This window comes from Lethenteron reissneri, chromosome 27 (assembly GCF_015708825.2).
Source record: "Lethenteron reissneri isolate LAM-NWPU_2019-01 chromosome 27, ASM1570882v1, whole genome shotgun sequence".
Lineage (NCBI taxonomy): Eukaryota > Metazoa > Chordata > Hyperoartia > Petromyzontiformes > Petromyzontidae > Lethenteron > Lethenteron reissneri.
Window position 1 is genome coordinate 15,087,840 of NC_083805.1, and position 18,355 is coordinate 15,106,194.

The following is an 18,355-nucleotide window of genomic DNA, read 5'->3' on the forward strand; positions in this document are numbered from 1 at the left end:
TGCTGAAAACACATCTCCTGGTGGTTGTCAAGAGGGTGCCCCAACTCGTAGCTTTGGCCACTAAAGGGGGGGCGGCGGTGGGGGGGGGGGGGCAAGGCACCCCCTGCCGGCCCCACCTCTCGCCACGCCACTGCAATGAAGCAGGCTGCCCAAAGCAATTACATCAGCAATTGACGCCTGGCTCACAGTGTCCACGCGGCCATGCGGCCTCATCAACAGGTTCAACGAGAGCGTTCATCGGCGGGAGATTGAGATTCTCAAGAGGCTGCAGACGGCGAGAGAGAGCAGCAAAATCATCCGCATGATGGAGCACTTCTCTTTTCGCGGCCGCGAGTGCGTGGTCTTCGAGCTGTTGAAGTAAGCACACACGAGTCGCACAGGGGGGACACTTTTAAATCTAAATGGAACACATTCCTGCGGAGGGAGCTGGTAGGAACGATGGGTTGCTCGGTCAATGGCCAGGGTCAACGGCGGCGTGGTGTATTCCGCAAATATTCCCGACTGTGAGGGCGGGCACAAGCCGGCGTGAGTAGGTTAAACGTTGAGTTTTATAAGGGCACCACGGGGTGACCAGCCCCTCCCCACCCCACATCCAGCCCCACCCTCCCCACCCAGCCCCTCCCCACCCTCCCCACCCAGTCCCTCCCCACTCTCCCCAGCCAGCTCCTCCCCACCCTCCCCTCCCCACCCAGCCCCTCCCTCCCCACCCAGTCCCTCCCTGCTCGACGGACGGACACAATAATCCCCTGTGAGCTGGTGTAACCAGAAGGTTCCTACCAGTAAAACGTGCATTGTGACGCTTCCGCTTGCCGAACGAATACGTTATGAGGTCACGCTCGTTACACACAAAGATACCTCGCTGATCTGGCCAAGGAGCATAAGCCAACATCACGCGAACTCGGGTCGTCCTTGCAGCAGAAGCGGCTTTTGGTTCACCATTTAACAAAGACGGTCACCGCATCGCGCGCTTTCAGATGCGCGTCTGCGGCCGTCTGGAATGCTCTTCCTTCCGATATTAGGAAGCCACCTGAGCCAAAGTTGTTGCCATCCGTCATGCTCTTACGCTGATATAACCCGCCTCACTCATGCACATGATAAAAAAAACACTATCAACTATACTTTTATTTTACCAGGTAAGGCCCACTGAGCAATACAGTATAGCTCTTTTTCAGAAGTGACCTGGCCACAAATGATAGTTCAGCCAAGTGGCTTATCACGTGGAAATGTATTGCTTCTAAATGTGTAAGGAAAAACTGGAGGACTCGAAGAAAACTCCACGCGACCATGGGGCGAAAGGACATGCAAACTCCAAATATACAGCAGGCATCATGGTTGGGATCGAACCCATGCCATTCTGTATACCAGGCGAGGTAGTTAACATCTCGCCACCTCGTCGTCCCGTTTCCATCGTGGTCATCCTCTTGGTGCCTTTCCTCCTTTGGGCGTCACTCCGCTGCCACCAGTTTCCACCTCCAGCCCTCATCTCTTCGAGCGAAGATGATAATTAACTGGCACTGCTGGACGAGATTCACCCCCACACTGGGGCGGTCATGGGGGGTTGTTTGACCATAGACGCTGTCGCCTCGACAGACCTGGTGAGAATTATTTTATTATGTTTTATTTTTATTATTTTATTACTTCCCTTCTACGTGACTTTACCGAAAGAACCAAGAAGATGAATCCCTGCAGTCACGAAAGCTTTAACTCGAAATGTTTGACCATACTTCACCACCAGAGGACCGGTTCAGGTGTCACGTGGCGCTGCTGAGTTCGGGAGTCGAACTCAGCCCTTCGGGTTCAGAGTCCAATGCACGAAACTCTGCACCACCACTCTTGCCGATTATACTGCAGTTTTCACACTGTATATTAACACAATACGATTATGATATAGGCTACAAAAACCAATACTAAGAATTACCAGGCATTCATCAGTACAACCTACATCTTACAGTGAAACGCACCCATCTATCCCGACAAGACTCACTCACTTTGGTAATCCTGGACGATACGTGTTTGTTCTCCTACAATGCGTGTTTTCATAACGCGAATTGGATACAACGCGATGATGAATTTATTAGGGAACACATTTTTTTATAACGCGGGTGCGAAGTTGATGAAACGCGATCGAGTGAACGGAACTACGTCGCGCGAGTCGGAATAAGTGATCGTGCGGCTCCCTCGTCGTAGCATCACGCAAGGCGGGATGCTGCTGGATGCTTATAGATGCTACCCACGCGCCTCAGTCTTTGTTCAGCCTGCGTACGCATCTCACGGCATTATCACGATTTTTCCATAACGCGGTGTTCTTCAGGAACGCAACTACTGCCGCGTTATAGGAGAACAGACTGGACATTGAACTTCTTTCGCACCGTACGTAGCCAACCGTGCTGATCGAGGGCGACGCACGATGCACACACACACGCACGTCGTCTGTTACAGCGGAAATCTGCGGTCGCAGCTGAAGCTGACCCATCGCCAGGGGTTTGTCCTGGAGACGGTGCGCCTCTTCGCCATCTCGCTGCTCAAGAGCCTCCAGCAGCTCCGTGACGTGAACGTGATCCACGGTGACCTCAAGCCGGCGAGTGACGACGCTGACGAGCCGTTTTAAACACCGACCCGCTCGCTGAGCTCCCAGCGGACGCGTTGGTATCTCACAGGAATATATTCCGAGGCCTCCCAACCTCCCAACGCCACCGAGCTGACAGCGCCGGGTTGGGCCCGGAATATATTCGAGACCTCAGCCACCAGATAATTGCGGCTGAAAATAGTTGTGCCGTTGTGCGTAAGTGGATTGCCTCATTATTTGTTTCCGGTCCGGATACATTTTTATTCCTGGCTCTTCTGCGAGAGAGAGAGAAAGACCGCCTGACATTGTTTTATTTTTGTTGACTTTGTCCCCACGGTGCGGGGGGAGGGATGCTCAAAACAAGTGGGGTGCCACGGTGGCGAGATGTTAACTACCTCGCCTGGATTACAGGAGGTCGTGGGTTCGATCCCCGACTCTGATGCCTGTATATTTTGAGTTTGCATGTCTCTATCTCGCTTTCCCTGTGGTGACGTGGATTTGTCCCCTCCACTTTTAACGACCCTCAGCTCGGGGGGTAGGGGGGGATGCCGGCAATCGGTTAGGTGGAGCCTCAGTATTTGATTTGTCTCCCAGGGTCGCACCTATGGGCCATTGTATATCGCCGCTCCTGTTGCCGCGAATCACATCGAAACGCTCGCGGTCTCGAACATTTCACGCGGTCGGGATGCTCCCGCCTGCCTCAAAATGCGGCCACGGACAGCTCCGTGGGAACTCTCTCCAATTATTAAATGGCTGCGCTGATTAAATTAAAATACAACTTGGAACGTAAATGAAAGCTTTTGAATAAAAAAAAAAATACATTAAAACCGCGTTTTAAATAATTGTTGTTCTTTTACGCTGTTGTCATGGTGATTGTCAAGAGTGGGGACTGCCCAGCTCGTAGCTTTGGCCACCAGGGGAGGCCGCCAAGACACCCCCTGCCCCCCACGCTCGTTACTCGACTGGCTGCCGGTGTTGATGGTGACCGAGCTCGGAGTAACGAAGTGTGTCCCGTTTCCTCCTCTCAGGGGAACATCGGCATCTGCAGTTATGAGGCTGGCGAAGTGAAGCTCTTCGACTTTGGCTGCAGCTGTTTCGATCATGAAGAGCGTGAGTTTGCGGCGCTCTTTCCCAACAACAGATCGAATTCATTTTCTAAGAACGTGGTCACATCTCAAGGTTGCTTTTCAATAATCACAAAAGTTCAAGTGCATTCGGCTAGGAGTTGCGGTGGTCAAAGACAGCAGCCACCGTTCGCATATTGCCAGGCCAGGTGCACTTTGAACGGCTCGCTGCTGCTGGCAGGTCACGGGACAGACCCAGGTGCTATGGGTTGACTGATGTGCCCAGGCTAGGTGCAGAAGGTAATGGGACGGACCCAGGTGCCATGGGTTGACTGACTGAGATGACTGGCAGATGCACCACTTGTGCTCCCCACTGTGCCAACTTGCTGTATTTTATCTACCCGGCGCTTCACTGGTTGTTGTGAGCATCGCTCCTCCGTCCTCCATTGTTGCAGGAGGGCGATTGCCTCCCACTGCCCAGTAGCGTCCTTTCACTAGCCCCCTCCACAGAGGCCGATTTGGACACAGTGATCCGCAAGTCCACTCAGCTCCACATCCTCCTGTGACACATCAGTCCATCTCTTCTCCAGCCCGTGGCGCCCCCGTTTAACCCCCTCTATCCGGCCACATCGGTCAGGGCAGGGAAACACAGCCGAAGATTAATTTACCAGGGCCCAGCACCAACAACAATGAGAACAACAACAATGTATGTATGTATGTTGAACGTCTTTTGCATCGTATGTAGCCAACCGTGCTAATCAGAGGTGTGAAACAACGAACCCCAGGGACAGCCGGGGGCAGCCCGCGCAGTTCCAACAAGTCCCAGCCAGGCGATCCAATGTGCAAATGTTCGTGTGGCGATCAATGATGAAAAATAACAAAGAGGTCACTCAGAAAAAATGTCGAAAATGTTGACGTTTCTGCCGACTCCCCTTCTTATTGATGAGGTCTACAGAAAAAAAAAGACCAGTACCGTACGCCCATATGTCCAATGTCCAGGATTTTTACCACCAGTGACGGAGAGAAACATGTTATTAATTTTAACCAGCCCGTTATAGGAAGCGGTGGTGTGATTGTTAGTGCAATTCAATCAAAGCGTCTTACCAATAATTTACAGTCAGTATTGCAGAGTAATTAACACATTTCTCCACTTCCAAATTAGTCCTTAAAAAGGAATTGGCAAAATATCCCAGTGCAGGACTCACTTGAAATAGTCTTGAGACTCAGTAAGTCTCTCTGTGTGTGTGCATTCGTGTGTAGAAATTACACAGTATGGATAGCAGCTACTCTATCCGTCAGGCAACCCCAATCTGTTCATCTATGATACCTGGGTCCATTCCACTGTGGCGCCGCGGTGGCGAGATGTTAACTCTCTTGCCTGGTATGCAGGAGGTCGTGAGTTCGATCCTGATCCTGACACCTGTTGTATATTTGGAGTTTGCATGTTCTACTTGTGGTCGAGTTCATTTTTCTCCGGGTCCTCCGCTTTTCCCCTCCACATTTATAATCAACATACGTTTAGAGTATTTGGCAGCTATACATTTCCACGTGATAATCCACTTTGTTGAGCTATCATTTGTGGCCAGGTCCATTCTGAAAAAAGCTATACAGCTCAATGGGCCTTACCACCCACCCCTCTCGTGTGCCATGCCAGCCTTCATAGGTGCTAGTCAGCTGCACTTGCCTTAACGGTCTGTGAAGACTATAACGGGGACCTTTGTCTTTGTGCCTGTGCCACCACATGGCAAACAGACTTCACTAAGATCCAGACCCGACACTACCGAGCACCCGAAGTCATACTGGATCTGGGCTACAGCTTCCCTGCCGACATGTGGTCCCTGGGCTGCACTCTGGCAGAGCTGCACTCAGGCCAGACGCTATTCCCAGGACACACGAACGAAGACCAGCTGCATTCTATTATGGAGGTACGACGCCACTTGCACACATGCCACTTTGGCGGCGACTGTCCAGATGTCTCGTGGCATTTGGCAAAATCAATATTTTTTTGTCACCGTTACAAATGCCGTGGCCTCACACTCGACTAAACTAGAAACTCTTTAAAAAGTTGTTTTTTTACCAGGTAATGCCCACTGAGCTATATAGCTATTGGGTAGAGAACCATCTTGGGACCCAATCAAAACCATCACCTTGCCATACATAGCAGGGGTTACCAAAAAGATTTCCAAAATCTTGAACAAACACAAGATCCAGGTTCGATTCAACACAGTACACAAAATCCGTGACCTGATCCCATCTGTGAAAGATGTGATTCCTGACATGCAGTACCCTGGTGTCTACAAAATAAGTTGCGTCTGCGGTAGCAGTTACATTGGGGAAACTAAACGCCATGTCTCGGACCGTGTTCGCGAACACAAGTCAGATTTGAAACACGGCAGAACCAATACCTCTGCCGTGGCTGATCACTGCTTGAACGCGGTGGGCTCACACGACATTGTTTTTTCTGAGACCAAGGTACTCGGCAAACCTTCGGGCTACCATCAAAGATTTGTTCATGAAGCCATCCAGATAAATAAACACAGACATAACTTCAACCGAGAAGATGGGTACAAATTGAGAAATCATTGGAAGGACGTTATTATACTCTTTGGTTCTTTCGGTAAAGTCAGGTAGATGAAAAATAAAAATAATAATACAAATAAAATGAAAATAACAAAATTAAATATTTTTTTTTCATCTACGTGACTTTACCGAAAGTACCAAATAGTTTGGATCCTTGCAGTCACGAAAACTTCAAATCTAGGACGTTATTAACCAGGTAAAGCCTTAACTGGTTGTTGATGTTTCCATCCTACCTGCCATTGTCAGCAGTTATTTCCGACTCTCTGAGTTACATTACCAAGTTAAATGTCTTTACTTTAACGGGCTAAATGTCTCACTAACAAAGCCAACGTTGCCCCCTTTCCCTCGATGTGGCGGTGGCTCTCGTTTTTTAGCAGATTATAACTGGATGTGATGTTGTTGTGTGTGTGTCTCTGTGTGTGTGTCTTTCTGTGTGTGTGTCTCTCGGTTTGTGTGTCTCTCTGTGTCTCTCTCTCTGTGTCTCCCTGTTTGTCTCTCTCTCTCTCTCTTCGTGTCTCTGTGTGTGTATGTGTGTGTCTCTCTCTGTGTCACTTTGTGTGTGTGTTTCTCTCTGTGTGTGGGTGTCTTTCTGTGTGTGTGTCTCTCTCTCTCTCTCTGGGTGTGTCCCTCTGTGTGTGTCTCTGTGTGTGTCTCTCTCTGTGTGTGTCTTTCTCTCTGTGTCTCTCTCTAGGTGTGTCTCTCGCTCTATGTGTCTCTCCGTGTGTGTCTCTCTCTCTGTCTCTCTGTGTGTATCTCTCTCTCTGTCTGTGTCTCCTGTTGCGCGCTTTATCCCCCTAGTGGCGGATATACCGTCACTACACATTGAAATGCTCATCTCTCACAATACAATGGCCACCTGGAGGTGCATCAACCCCCCCTTCCCCCCCATCTCGGTTCCCATCTTTGGATTTCCAACTCGCTTAGGCACAATCTCTAGCCCCCACCCTCTTGCCCGATGCGGCACCCCCCACCCCTCTCGGCTCTCTATATAAGGACTTGTTTCAGCAGCCTGTTTCTATCTCCCACCTGAAGACGATTGCTTGCGTGGCGATCGAAACGTCGTGATCTATTATTATTTTTTTCCACCTACGTGACTTTACCGAAAGAACCAATGCGAATGGATTCCTGCAGTCACGGAAGCTTCAAATTCAGATTTTAATCAGCAGTGGAATTTCCACATTGTTTACCGAAAGAAAAATCATTGTTTTTTTTTCCACAAAACGGGACTACAAGTATTGAACGTGGAGAAACGATGGACTGAGTAATTTCCCAATATGTAACTAGCCCTGAGGTGGAAATTCCACATTCCTACGTCGAGGCCAGTGTCATTGCACTGAGCTGCTCCTGTAAGTGTGTCCTTTGCCAGGCGTGTAAATCGTGCATCGATTTGTAGATGGAAACCAATTCTCGCGATGCATGCATCAAATCGTTTATACGAAAATCTATTATTTTACGTGTTATGCAAATATCATACGTGCGTGTTTCACGTAGGCGATTGGAGCAAACTAACTGCACAAACCAGAGAGGAAGTAATACAACACAAATAACCCGAGAAACAGTACAAGCAAGATGGTGAAAATGAAACCAAAAATAATTGATTCTTAACTAGTAACTTCCGATTCATCGCTAATTTCTGGACTCGCCGTGGGGATTAATCGTCACCTCTCTATTCATTCACAAGCTCCGTGTGAATGTCATGTGAATGTCATGTGAATGTGCACGTGTGCGTGCAAGTGTTTGTGAGGAGCGGTGGCGCAGCGGTTAGCGCACCGCGCTACGAACCCGGCGACCCGAGTTAGATTCCTGCTCACGGCCAAAAACGGTGACAGCGAATATTTAAACCGGTCCTGGGCGTCCCCTAGGTAGACTCGGCCTCAAACGATTACCTGGTGTGATGTGTAAACATTTGCCGCTAGGGAGACAAAGGCGGCCGGGGGTGCTGCTGACAACCCACCCACTCCTGTGTGCTGTGTCGGCCTCAATAGGTGCTCGCCAACAGCACTTGTCCCCCAACGGTCTGTTAAAGGTTCTATGGGGGATCTTTGTCTTTGTTTTCTGTCAGGTGTTTGGACTCCCGCCCCAGAACATGATCGAAGAGTCCAGTGTCCAACTTGAATTTTTCGGTGGGTTTCACACTGTCACTGCCTATGTCTGCGACGCGCTGTTTGTAACTCTGATGTGCACGCTGCATTGAAAGAGCAACTTTCACTCGTTCGGCGCGTAACGAAGGGACCATGTTTGCAATAACCACAACACAAGCAGTCAAAATGCAAACAAAAAGAAACAACTCTGATAATGATAATGATCATTATCAGGTAAAGGAGGTCTCATAGTGTAAATGCTTACCCCGAGCTCCCAATACTCTGATAGTGCGCTGTTTTTGAGTTGTGCGCCTTTTGGCGTCATCTGGTCCCAACACCAATGGGGACTAGGCTCTAAGGAAAGCTGTCTCGGGTGTGGACCAATCAACTTCAAGGACAGTGCATATCATTATCATTATCAGAGTTGTTTCTTTTTGTTTGCATTTTGACTGCTTGTGTTGTGGTTATTGCAAACATGATCCCTTGTGTAAAGGTGTCAGTTTTTGTACCAGTTGAAAGGGTAAAACCCTATTACTACAACATAACACTTGTGAAGAATGTGGGTAATAAATATACACAAGTAGACCAAAATAAGTCGGACTATCTGCTTAATTATTATGTCGACGCTGATTATGTGTTCCATCTGTGTTTTTATGTGTGTGTGTGCGTGTCAAACGAGGACCCATGCCTCATCGAGAGGGGGTCCTTGCCAATGTCAGTTCACCAGCATTGTTGGTCTGAACGAGCGCGAGTCCGCTGATGAGACATTGAATGTCGAAATCGGTCCAACGCGTTTGCTTGTGCTGAACCAATGCTGCTGGAAAAAATCACTCCCAGAATGCCATGTGGCTCATGGGATGTGTTAAATGTTTTTATGTTTGTTATGTAAAGAGACAGGTACGGGAAGGGTTGTATTTTGTGAATTGGAAATGTATTCTCTCGTTAAAAAACAATGTTTACAGTACATTTTTAATTAAAGCTTTCGTGACTACAGTGATTAATATTATTGCTTCTTTCGGTAAAGTCACGTAGAAGGGATACAATAAAAGAATAAAAATAGAAAATTATCACGACGTTTCGACTGCAACACAAGCAATCGTCATCAGGTGTGAAAAACACAGCAAGAAAATTTGAAAAAAGTGGCGTTTTTTTTCTTCAAAATTTCTTGCTGTGTTTTTCACACCTGATGATGATTGCTTGTGTTGCAGTCGAAACGTCGTGAGAATTTTATTATTCTTTATTTTTCTTATTTTATTGTTTCCCTTCTACGTGACTTTACCGAAAGAACCAAGACTATGAATGTTTACAGTAGTTTGTAGCGACAAAGGTAAAACGCCTTCATACTTTTACAAAGGTGGAACCGTGCTTCTTTCTGAGCCAGCTTGACAATTCCACATTCCTGTGGCAAGGGCTAGCATTTAAAAGTTACACAGTATTATCCCAATTGTATTGTGACTGCACATACTGAACATGCCAGAACCAGCCCAGCCTACGCTACTGGGATATTAATATATCTAAACCACAGTCCTAAACGAAACTTCATTGCATACGAGTGACCCGAAGCTTCCTTTGGGCCACGATCTACTGGGGAATTTATTTCCATCACAATTGTTGTCGGCAGCCGTCACCAGCAACGCGTTCACCGCGAGCAGCTGCGGCAACTTGGAACGGAGTGACGGAGGTTTCTGTAGCCAAGAGCGGCAGACGTTTTTAAGTACAATGCTGATGCTGTGTTGGCAGCGGTGCACAAAGCACAGTCCATACAAACAACATCAACACATTCGTCAATAACACTGTGTCCTTAAAATAAAAAACATATGTAAGGTGGAGTGCCAGATTAAGCTAGTGCAGTGCCTGTAGCATATGTTATAAAGGGGCCCTAAATAAAAAAAACACATAAATATTAAAACACAAATTTGTAACTTGCATAGTGAAGTAATTGTATTTTTTAATTTGCTATACAGCCAGATAATACGACAAATCGCTAACCTTAAACACCCAGTCGTTCATAAAAGTTGAAGGCAGTATAGTACTTTAGTATTAGAGCAAGTGCAGAATCAATGAACCTGAATTGATCACTTGAAAGCATTTAGCGCAGAGCCTTTGAAAATGCGGGGCCCGTAGCATATGTAGCTACTTTTGCTACTAGGATAATCCGGCACTGATAAGGTGACGTTTCGGGAAATGGCCCTTTTTAACAGCAAATTCCATTATAAGTTTTTCTTACTGGAAAAGCAATAAGAACGCTTCCACGTTCACCTGTCCGCATGCCAACAAAACAAATATTCCCTAGGGGGGAGGCCCAGGACGGGTTCAGATAATCGGTGTTGGTGGCCGTGAAGTGGGAATCGAACTCGGGTCGCCGGGTTCGTAGCGCAGCGCGCTAACCGCGACACCACCGCTCCCCACTCGTGCAGTGAGCTGATTGGAAATCGCCGTCGCAGTTTCCCGCTAGGGGGAGCTGCGATCAGATCTGTTCAGACTTTTGAGCGGCGAGTTTTTAACGATTGGCTTTTGTTGCTGGCAACCATTGCCGGTGACGATTGGCCTCACGTGGCCCTTGGGCTTTGCTATCCACCACGTGGTCGATGCTGCCCTCTAGTGGTGGTATCAAGGCATGATCTCTTTTAGTTCAAACGTACGACTTACCAGGTACGTTGAACTTCTTTCGCACCGTACGTAGCCAACCGTGCTATGAGCTCTTTTGCAGACCTGGCCGCGCATGATGATACGCTCATCGAAGTGGCTTACTTCATCACACGGGGAAAGAGAGAACACGCGAACTCCAAATACGACAAACTCTTGCCCATGTTCTTGAAAATATCCACATTCTGCAAATCCGCGACCCACAAATTCAAAGGCAAATGGGAAAACGAGGGGTTTGGCTCACGGTTAAAAATGCGACACCCATCCCTCCTTTAGTTTTACGTTACCCTGCATCAACCCAAACATGAAACAGACCGTATTTTTGGATGTAAAACACGATTAATATTCCATCGTGTTGAAAATAGCTTGAAGAAGGAACACCGCGTGACCAGGGACCCGCGATGGGCCGCTTGGGAGACACGCTGGAGATAAGGCAGCACACGTGCATTGCTTCTACGGCAGCATCATCATCGCGAGCAGTGCAGTTACGACGCGTATATTCATCTCGTGGTCAACCGCAAATGGTCGAGCAACATGGTGGGCGCGATAAGCGAACTATACCTCAATCAAATTTGGTGCGAAACCGCGATGGCTAAACCTGCGAGAGGGAAGGGTTTGCTGTATTACAGCAGGCGTCAGGGTCGGGATCGAACCCACGACCTCCTGCCTACCATGGCGAGGGAGATAACCTCTCGCCACCATGGCATGCGCATGGATTATAATAACATTTCTCAACAGGTTTGACACGTGGTAATGACTGATCATTATCATCATTACGATGCATGGGCAGATAGGCCGTAGGTGTCCACTGCAGATGTCGTCATTTGTTTCCACTTTCCTCCGTCATGTACCAATATTATCGAGTAGTGACCACATTTTTCTGGCACCAATCTCGTTATATCGTCATTAAGCCATTTAGTTATTCCTCTCTTACCGGCTCCTTCCATTTTTCCGAACAACAAAACACTTTTAGTTTTCCTGTTGTCCATCCTACATATGATTCCAAATAGTGCCAGTTTCCTTCTCATCACTACCTATGTAGGGCTGTTATCGAGGGGCTGTTTGTACATAGGATCAAACGGCGAACAAACACAGTGGGCGGAGCTCCGGGAGTACACGGGGGGGGGGGGGGTGCCCGCAACGACGTCCGCATCGGGCAGCCTGGGGGTAGGGCTGCCCGGGGTTGTGATCCTGGGGGGGATATAAAAGGGGATGACAGAGAGAGCTCGGGGCTCAGTATTAGAACAAAGGAGGGAAGATTGAAGACCTGGGTAGCTAGAGCCCTGGACTCCCCTGAGACGCCGCCCTTGTCAGGGCCGCGCAGGACCGAGCCAGTGGCGTGGTCCCGTGAACCAGAGTCAGCACTCTGGGACTCCGGGTACCGTAGCCCGACTCACCAGTGTCGGGCCAGACAGCCTCCCCTAGCCCATTAGTGGAGGACTCGGGGTAGGTCAGGGATAGCTAGTGGTGTATCCCCAGTATACGGGTGAGGGGGCCGATACCCCCTCTAGTACTGTCCTGTCGTGACGACTTGTAAAATAAATACACGTGTGCCTCAACCTCGGTGTCAAGCGTCCTCACCGGTACTTCACCTACATGAGTTTTTTTTCTGCATGTATGCTGAACTTCTTTCGCACCACGCGGAGCCAACCGTGCTAATTTGAAGTGCGGCGGAAAGACAATAAACAGCACGGATGGCTGGGGGCACATTTTACTTAACTTCTACGTTTACAGTGACTGATAATAAAAGTCATTGGCCCTTGGGCAGGGACACGTCGTAGCTAGATGGGACAAGGGCCAGAGGACAGGAACGACGGCGGAGTGGCAGCCAAAACGAAGGAATGTTCCCGAGAGGACGGCACTGTGGAGATGGAGCGCAGGTGCGGGGCGGATCGTCACATCGCAGGGCCGCGAGAGGTTGCCAAATAATTCAGCGAGTACACATTTCTTTGGCACGTGTCGTGACGGGTACTGCAAGATGCGACCGCGTCCATCCACTGAGCTGTATTGGCTTCCGGTTGCTGAACGAATACATGAAAACGTTGCACTCATTAAACACAAAGTGCTTGCCCCAAATGAACCACAATACCTTACTGATCTCATCAAGGAGCATAAACCATCACGCAAACTCAGGTCACCCTCGCAGTGGCTATTTGGCTACCCATCGAACAAAGACCGTCGCTGCATTGCGTGCTTTTGGATGCGCTTCTGCGGTCGTTTGGGACGCTCTTCCGATATTAGGATGCCATTGGAGCTATATGCATTTGCAACTCAAAATTGAAAACTAATTTCTTTAAAACTGCTTTTTGTGTTTAGTTTGGTGTCCTTGCCCTGCACCTCCAATTAGCACGGTCGGCTGCGTACAATTCGAAAGAAGTTCAACATACATACAGATGGCGGCGACCTTCATCCAGCAGTGGATTGGCTGTGTCCAATGGTGGCGTTGAAGCGTCGTGCGGTGTTTCGTCGACTGTAGTGGCGCACGCTGAAATGCATCTTTGACGTCCATAAATGACGTCACGCACCTAGGGGGGGGGTCAAACATTTGTGACGATGTGTGACGATGGGGGGGGGTGAGAAATGTGACGTCACATCAAAATGCGCAACTTTAAATAAATATAGACAACACGTTCTACTTAATTAAATATACTTTTAAATAAACGTTTCCTCCTACAACATCAGAGTGCAGCGCCACATTAAATACGCACTACAATGACAATAATTTAAAGCGATTTTAAGCATGTTTTATTTTGGGGGGAGGGGGGGGCATAGCTTTGTGACGTCTTATTTAAGGAGGGGGGGGTCTGACTTTTTGTGACGAAGGAGGGGGGGGTCAAAAATCGTCCAAAATCGCGTGACGTCATTTATGGACGGCCCCTTGGTCAGAGGTCGCAACCGGGTACCCGATACCCGTACCCTACCCGATACCCGGGTACGGGTACCGGTTTGCGACCCTGGTGCGGCCGGGTACGGGTAGGCCGTGAGTCACTGGTGAGTCACCGTTTGTCACTCATTTCCCAACGTCTTGTCTCTTCTCACAATTCAAGTTCCTAGAATCAACCCACCCGCGCCTGCAACATGGCTTCATCCCAGAGGTCGCAATCAGGTACCCGATACCCGGGTACGGGTACCCACCCGTTTGCGACCCTGGTGCGGCCTGGTACGGGTAAGGAATCAAAACCCGTTTGCGACCTCTGCCCTTGTTGCTCCGCCAGATGACAGCGGCCGTGCCCAGCTGCACCGCCGCCTCGTGAGGGCCCCGGGGAGCCGAGCCCTCCCGCTGGCGCTCGGAACGACGGACGAGCTCTTCATCGACTTCATTCGGAGCTGCCTGCAGTACGCGACGCGCTTACTTTTTTTCGAATGCAGCAGCAGCCGTGGAATCACAAAGGGCACTCTCACTTCCCTTCTCCCCCCCCTCACCGTCTCTCCCCCACCCAGGTGAATAAGTCGCCAATTGAGCAATTGGCGGCGTTTGACAAAATCAGCAGGGTAAATGTTTTTGTAAGCTTCACCATAGCATCCCGGGTAGCTGGGTAGAATACACGAGTTTCTCCAGAGTACACGTGTTTTTGGGCAGTTTGGTTTGCACCTCACCGCACGGATGCGTGGGGGAAAGGAGTTCCAGACTGTGGGAGCGGCAGAGGAGAACGAGAAATCCCCTCCCACTACAGGACTTTGTCTCAGCGTGTAGTCACGGTTCGTGTTTCTCAGCTTGCACGAGGTAATTGCAGTACTTTTAAATGGAAGCCAGTGCGCATCGGTCACGCGACACAGCCAATGCTCATCACCACAAGCGCCGTTATTTCCGAGGTTAACCACCAGCACCGCTCCGGTGCTACTCGAGCGATCTCTTCCAGAGTCAGGAATCCCGAGATGGATCGCCGTTCTCTCGAGCGGCCCTGCCAACCAAACAGACGACGTTGTCACTGCCCCTTCTCGCAGGTGGGATCCGGAGTGGCGCCTCACGCCGCACGGTGCCATGGATCACGAATGGGTACGGGCCCCGAGGATGCCTCCTGCCCAATCGGCCGCCCCTGACCTCGACGATGAAGAGGGCCCAGGGCCACCGTCCGGCAACACATGCGGTTCCGCTGCTCCACTCCGTGATGCGAAGGACCCAGGCGCAGCACTACACGTACACCCGGATGCAACCTTGGCGAGCAGTGATAACCAGGGCATTGCCTCGCCGTCACATGATAACTGGGCAGACCAAGTCATAGAGGAGGCTCTTGTCTTTGCTCTCGGCCGTAAGAGGGACACTGCTGGAACACTTCTGATTCAGGAGGACCTGACTACAGCTCGCTCTGCGCAGCAGTGCCCAGCCTTGGCTTCCTGCACTCGGCAGGAAGCTGATGGCACATCTCAAAGTCACGAGTGCCTGGTCACATCGTCAGTTGCACAGCGGGACCCAAATCCACCTTGTGGCCCGAAAGCCGAAGCTGCCGAGGCTTCAACAAACGGGGGCAACTTGACCATGACCCCGGTTGACCCCAGCCCAGCTGCAGCATCCGACTGCAACAGGAGTTTGGCTACAGATTCCTGCAATAAGCAGCAGCAGTAAGTGACTACAGACACACACACTACGACAAGAGCAACAACATCCACCATTGGCCGGCCAGTGGTGGTGATGCTGCTACAGCGCTTGTGCCAGGATGAGGTGCACTTTGAGGCCAAGTATAGTGGTGTGGGTTTGCCAATATAAAGTCACGGGACAGATCCAAGTGTTGAGGATGTAACACAGGCAAATACACTGGCACCACTCCCCACGGTTGTTGCTTGTTCTGATCTATCTGCCCGTGCTCTGCTCGCTGTTATGAGCATTGCTCATCCACTTCCCATCCTTCTTGTGGGACAGTTGGCACCAGCCACACAGTGGCGTCCGGGTCCAAATTTGCCAAATTCTAAAAACACCCACAAATTACCAAATTGGGATTAAGCATGTAAAAATCGTTATCTCCTACTGACAATCTCGTGTCCCAGGTCACTCTCACAAATTGAACTAATGCCTGGTATCTCGTGTTCTCTACACAAAATACACTTTTTATTTCACAAGCGTGCCTCCAAAGAGACCATTGCTGTCTCCACTGGTAACAGCAAATGCACCGTCACTGCAATGTAGCCTTCAACTGTTGTCTGTTTGGATTATTCTGTAATTATTATTCACTGTTATCATAGTTCTTAATTTGATTGGATTTTCGGGTGTAGTCATTGACATTGTTATTCATCAGCTTTCTATTTCGCTTAGATTTGATCTCTACTTGTGAGTAGTTTTATTTGTAAGTACAGCGCTTTGAGATACTTCAGATGAAAGGTACTGTATACAATAGAGGTTATTATTTTTACTATTTGACAGATTGTTGGGGAAAAGTACTACTAGCGAGCACCTATTAAGGTCGGGACGCCTGAAAAGGGGGTGGTGTGACCAGCAGAACACATCACCGACATGTATAGAACTACTCCACACGCAGACACAATGAGTGAAGCAGACTTTTCCCGTTACGTAAGTTGAACTTCTTTCACACCATGCGTAGCCAGAATCAGATTATACATTTAGACTGGAGGAATCCAATGAGCGAAAAAGCTCTTTTTCACAGATGTCCAGTAGGCGCAGGTCAGAACGTTACAACAACAAACAATACGAAAACATAATAAGGAGTGCAACAGTGCTAATCGAAGGTACTGTGGTAGAACAATAAAGCACACATTCACAGATGGTCATCTTATCCAGATATCAACCTCCCACTTTGGTCACCAATAAGATGATCACCACTGCAATGTTTTCCCGAGCAAGAACACTTTTTGACTTGTCTTTTGGTTGCGTGGTGTGCGTTCGCACAGGGCGGCTCGCACTCCGCGCGAAACGATTCGAGCTGCTGATCGAGAGGATGCTGGCCATGCGAAGGCCCTTCCGGCTGAGGAGGTCGTCCAGGCTGCGTCGCATCGGCACAATAATCCATCGCAGCGTTTTCTCTTCGCCAACAAGAGACTGCGTCCCTTCTTCAGGCGATTGCTTCACTGCCATTCCTGCTGCGGCGGCGGTGGAGAAGTTGGTTATTGACACCGTTGAGAAGATAATGTGTGTTACTCATAACGTGAACTTGTAACGCAAATGCGCGGGATGTTCTATCACACTATCATAATCTATTAGAAAAAAGCTTTGCTGCCTGGCTGGCAGGCTGGAGGGAGGGACACATCAAGCGGCGGTATCTCTTCACTCTCCTTAACACTTTGACCACGGCGAAAAAGTGCCACGTTCTTTGGAGCGCGTCCCAAGTTCGACTTCTGTTGATCGTCTGCGGAGCCAAGACCGTCGATCCTGGCTGAGTGGCGCTTCTCTGTGGCCGCTCCCGTCATATGGAACTCTGTCTCCCACAAAGGAAGCATTCACACTCCCTCTAGCGCAGGGGTCGAACACCAAAATCACAAAACGAGCCATTTATTTTCAAATTCGGTGAAAAAACCCCTCAATGTTTCAAGAGCCGCAATGCATGTGCGTTTGAGACGGTCCTTAATAAATAACGTCACGAAGCAGTCCTTTAAGAGCCAAATGCGGCTCCGAAGCTGCAAGTTGCCGACCCCTGCTCTCGCGTTAGGACCCAGCTGAATGTGCAACCCTTGTTCAGGCCAGCGCACGAGGAACTGTGAGCCTGTGCGCATCGCGCCTCCGAATTCGCGCCAACACAACGACTTACTTGTCTGTTGGTCGAAATGTGTGCGCATTACAAATTGTTTCATGATTTAATATTATTATTACATTCACAACCTCGTGTACTCGGGGCTTAATTTCATCTGGGTCTCAGCTGTAAGTTACCCAAGTTAAACCAGGCCTTGTTTAGGATTGTTGTGATTTGGTCTAAATGCTAAAGGGTCCAACAGTCAAACATACACAGCTCATCAAAGATCTAAGGAGTGGTAGGAGAAACATCCAAATTCGCCCAGCGTGGCTGCCTTGTGTATTATGATGGTGTTGTAATATATTGCTGTATTGTACATTTTAGTGACTTTTTTTTATAAATTCTCAATATTAAACCAATCATATTTAAACCAAACTCGTAGAACTCTTTTATTGACTACTGTATTTCTAAAAGTCGAGCATCGGGATATGTCTTGTGTACAGTACAACTTGACTGTATAACGTGTCTGAACACAACATTTCGGGGCACTCTATGGAATGGGCAAATTGTGGCAACAAAGGGGAGGAAGTTAACGACGTGAATTGTTTCAGTTTCAGTTTCATTTATTTGGTATAGCCCTGTGAGCCATTCGGCTCTTGAATCGGGTGCAACCGCAACAAACAAAAACATGATCAAGAAAACATCTTAAAGTGACTATGCGCAAACAGAAAAATTCAGGAAAAAACAGCAAAAATCTTCCAGAAAAGGTACCGTACACCAACGCTATGGTGACAGGGATGA

The 18,355-nt window shown here is 48.9% G+C and overlaps 1 protein-coding gene across 1 annotated transcript in view; it reads left to right on the plus strand.

Moving 5' to 3' along the window:
• The window catches only part of LOC133348635 (dual specificity tyrosine-phosphorylation-regulated kinase 4-like), a 50,022-nt gene extending 32,102 nt beyond the window's left edge, over positions 1–17,920 (plus strand). The window contains exons 6-13 of the mRNA XM_061561560.1: positions 220–357; positions 2,440–2,578; positions 3,595–3,676; positions 5,383–5,555; positions 8,273–8,333; positions 14,153–14,273; positions 14,883–15,497; positions 16,779–17,920. Coding sequence (XP_061417544.1) covers positions 220–357; positions 2,440–2,578; positions 3,595–3,676; positions 5,383–5,555; positions 8,273–8,333; positions 14,153–14,273; positions 14,883–15,497; positions 16,779–16,998 — 1,549 coding nt within the window. The 3' untranslated portion in view covers positions 16,999–17,920. The remainder of the gene's footprint in view (positions 1–219; positions 358–2,439; positions 2,579–3,594; positions 3,677–5,382; positions 5,556–8,272; positions 8,334–14,152; positions 14,274–14,882; positions 15,498–16,778) is intronic.
• The last annotated feature ends 435 nt before the right edge of the window (positions 17,921–18,355 follow it).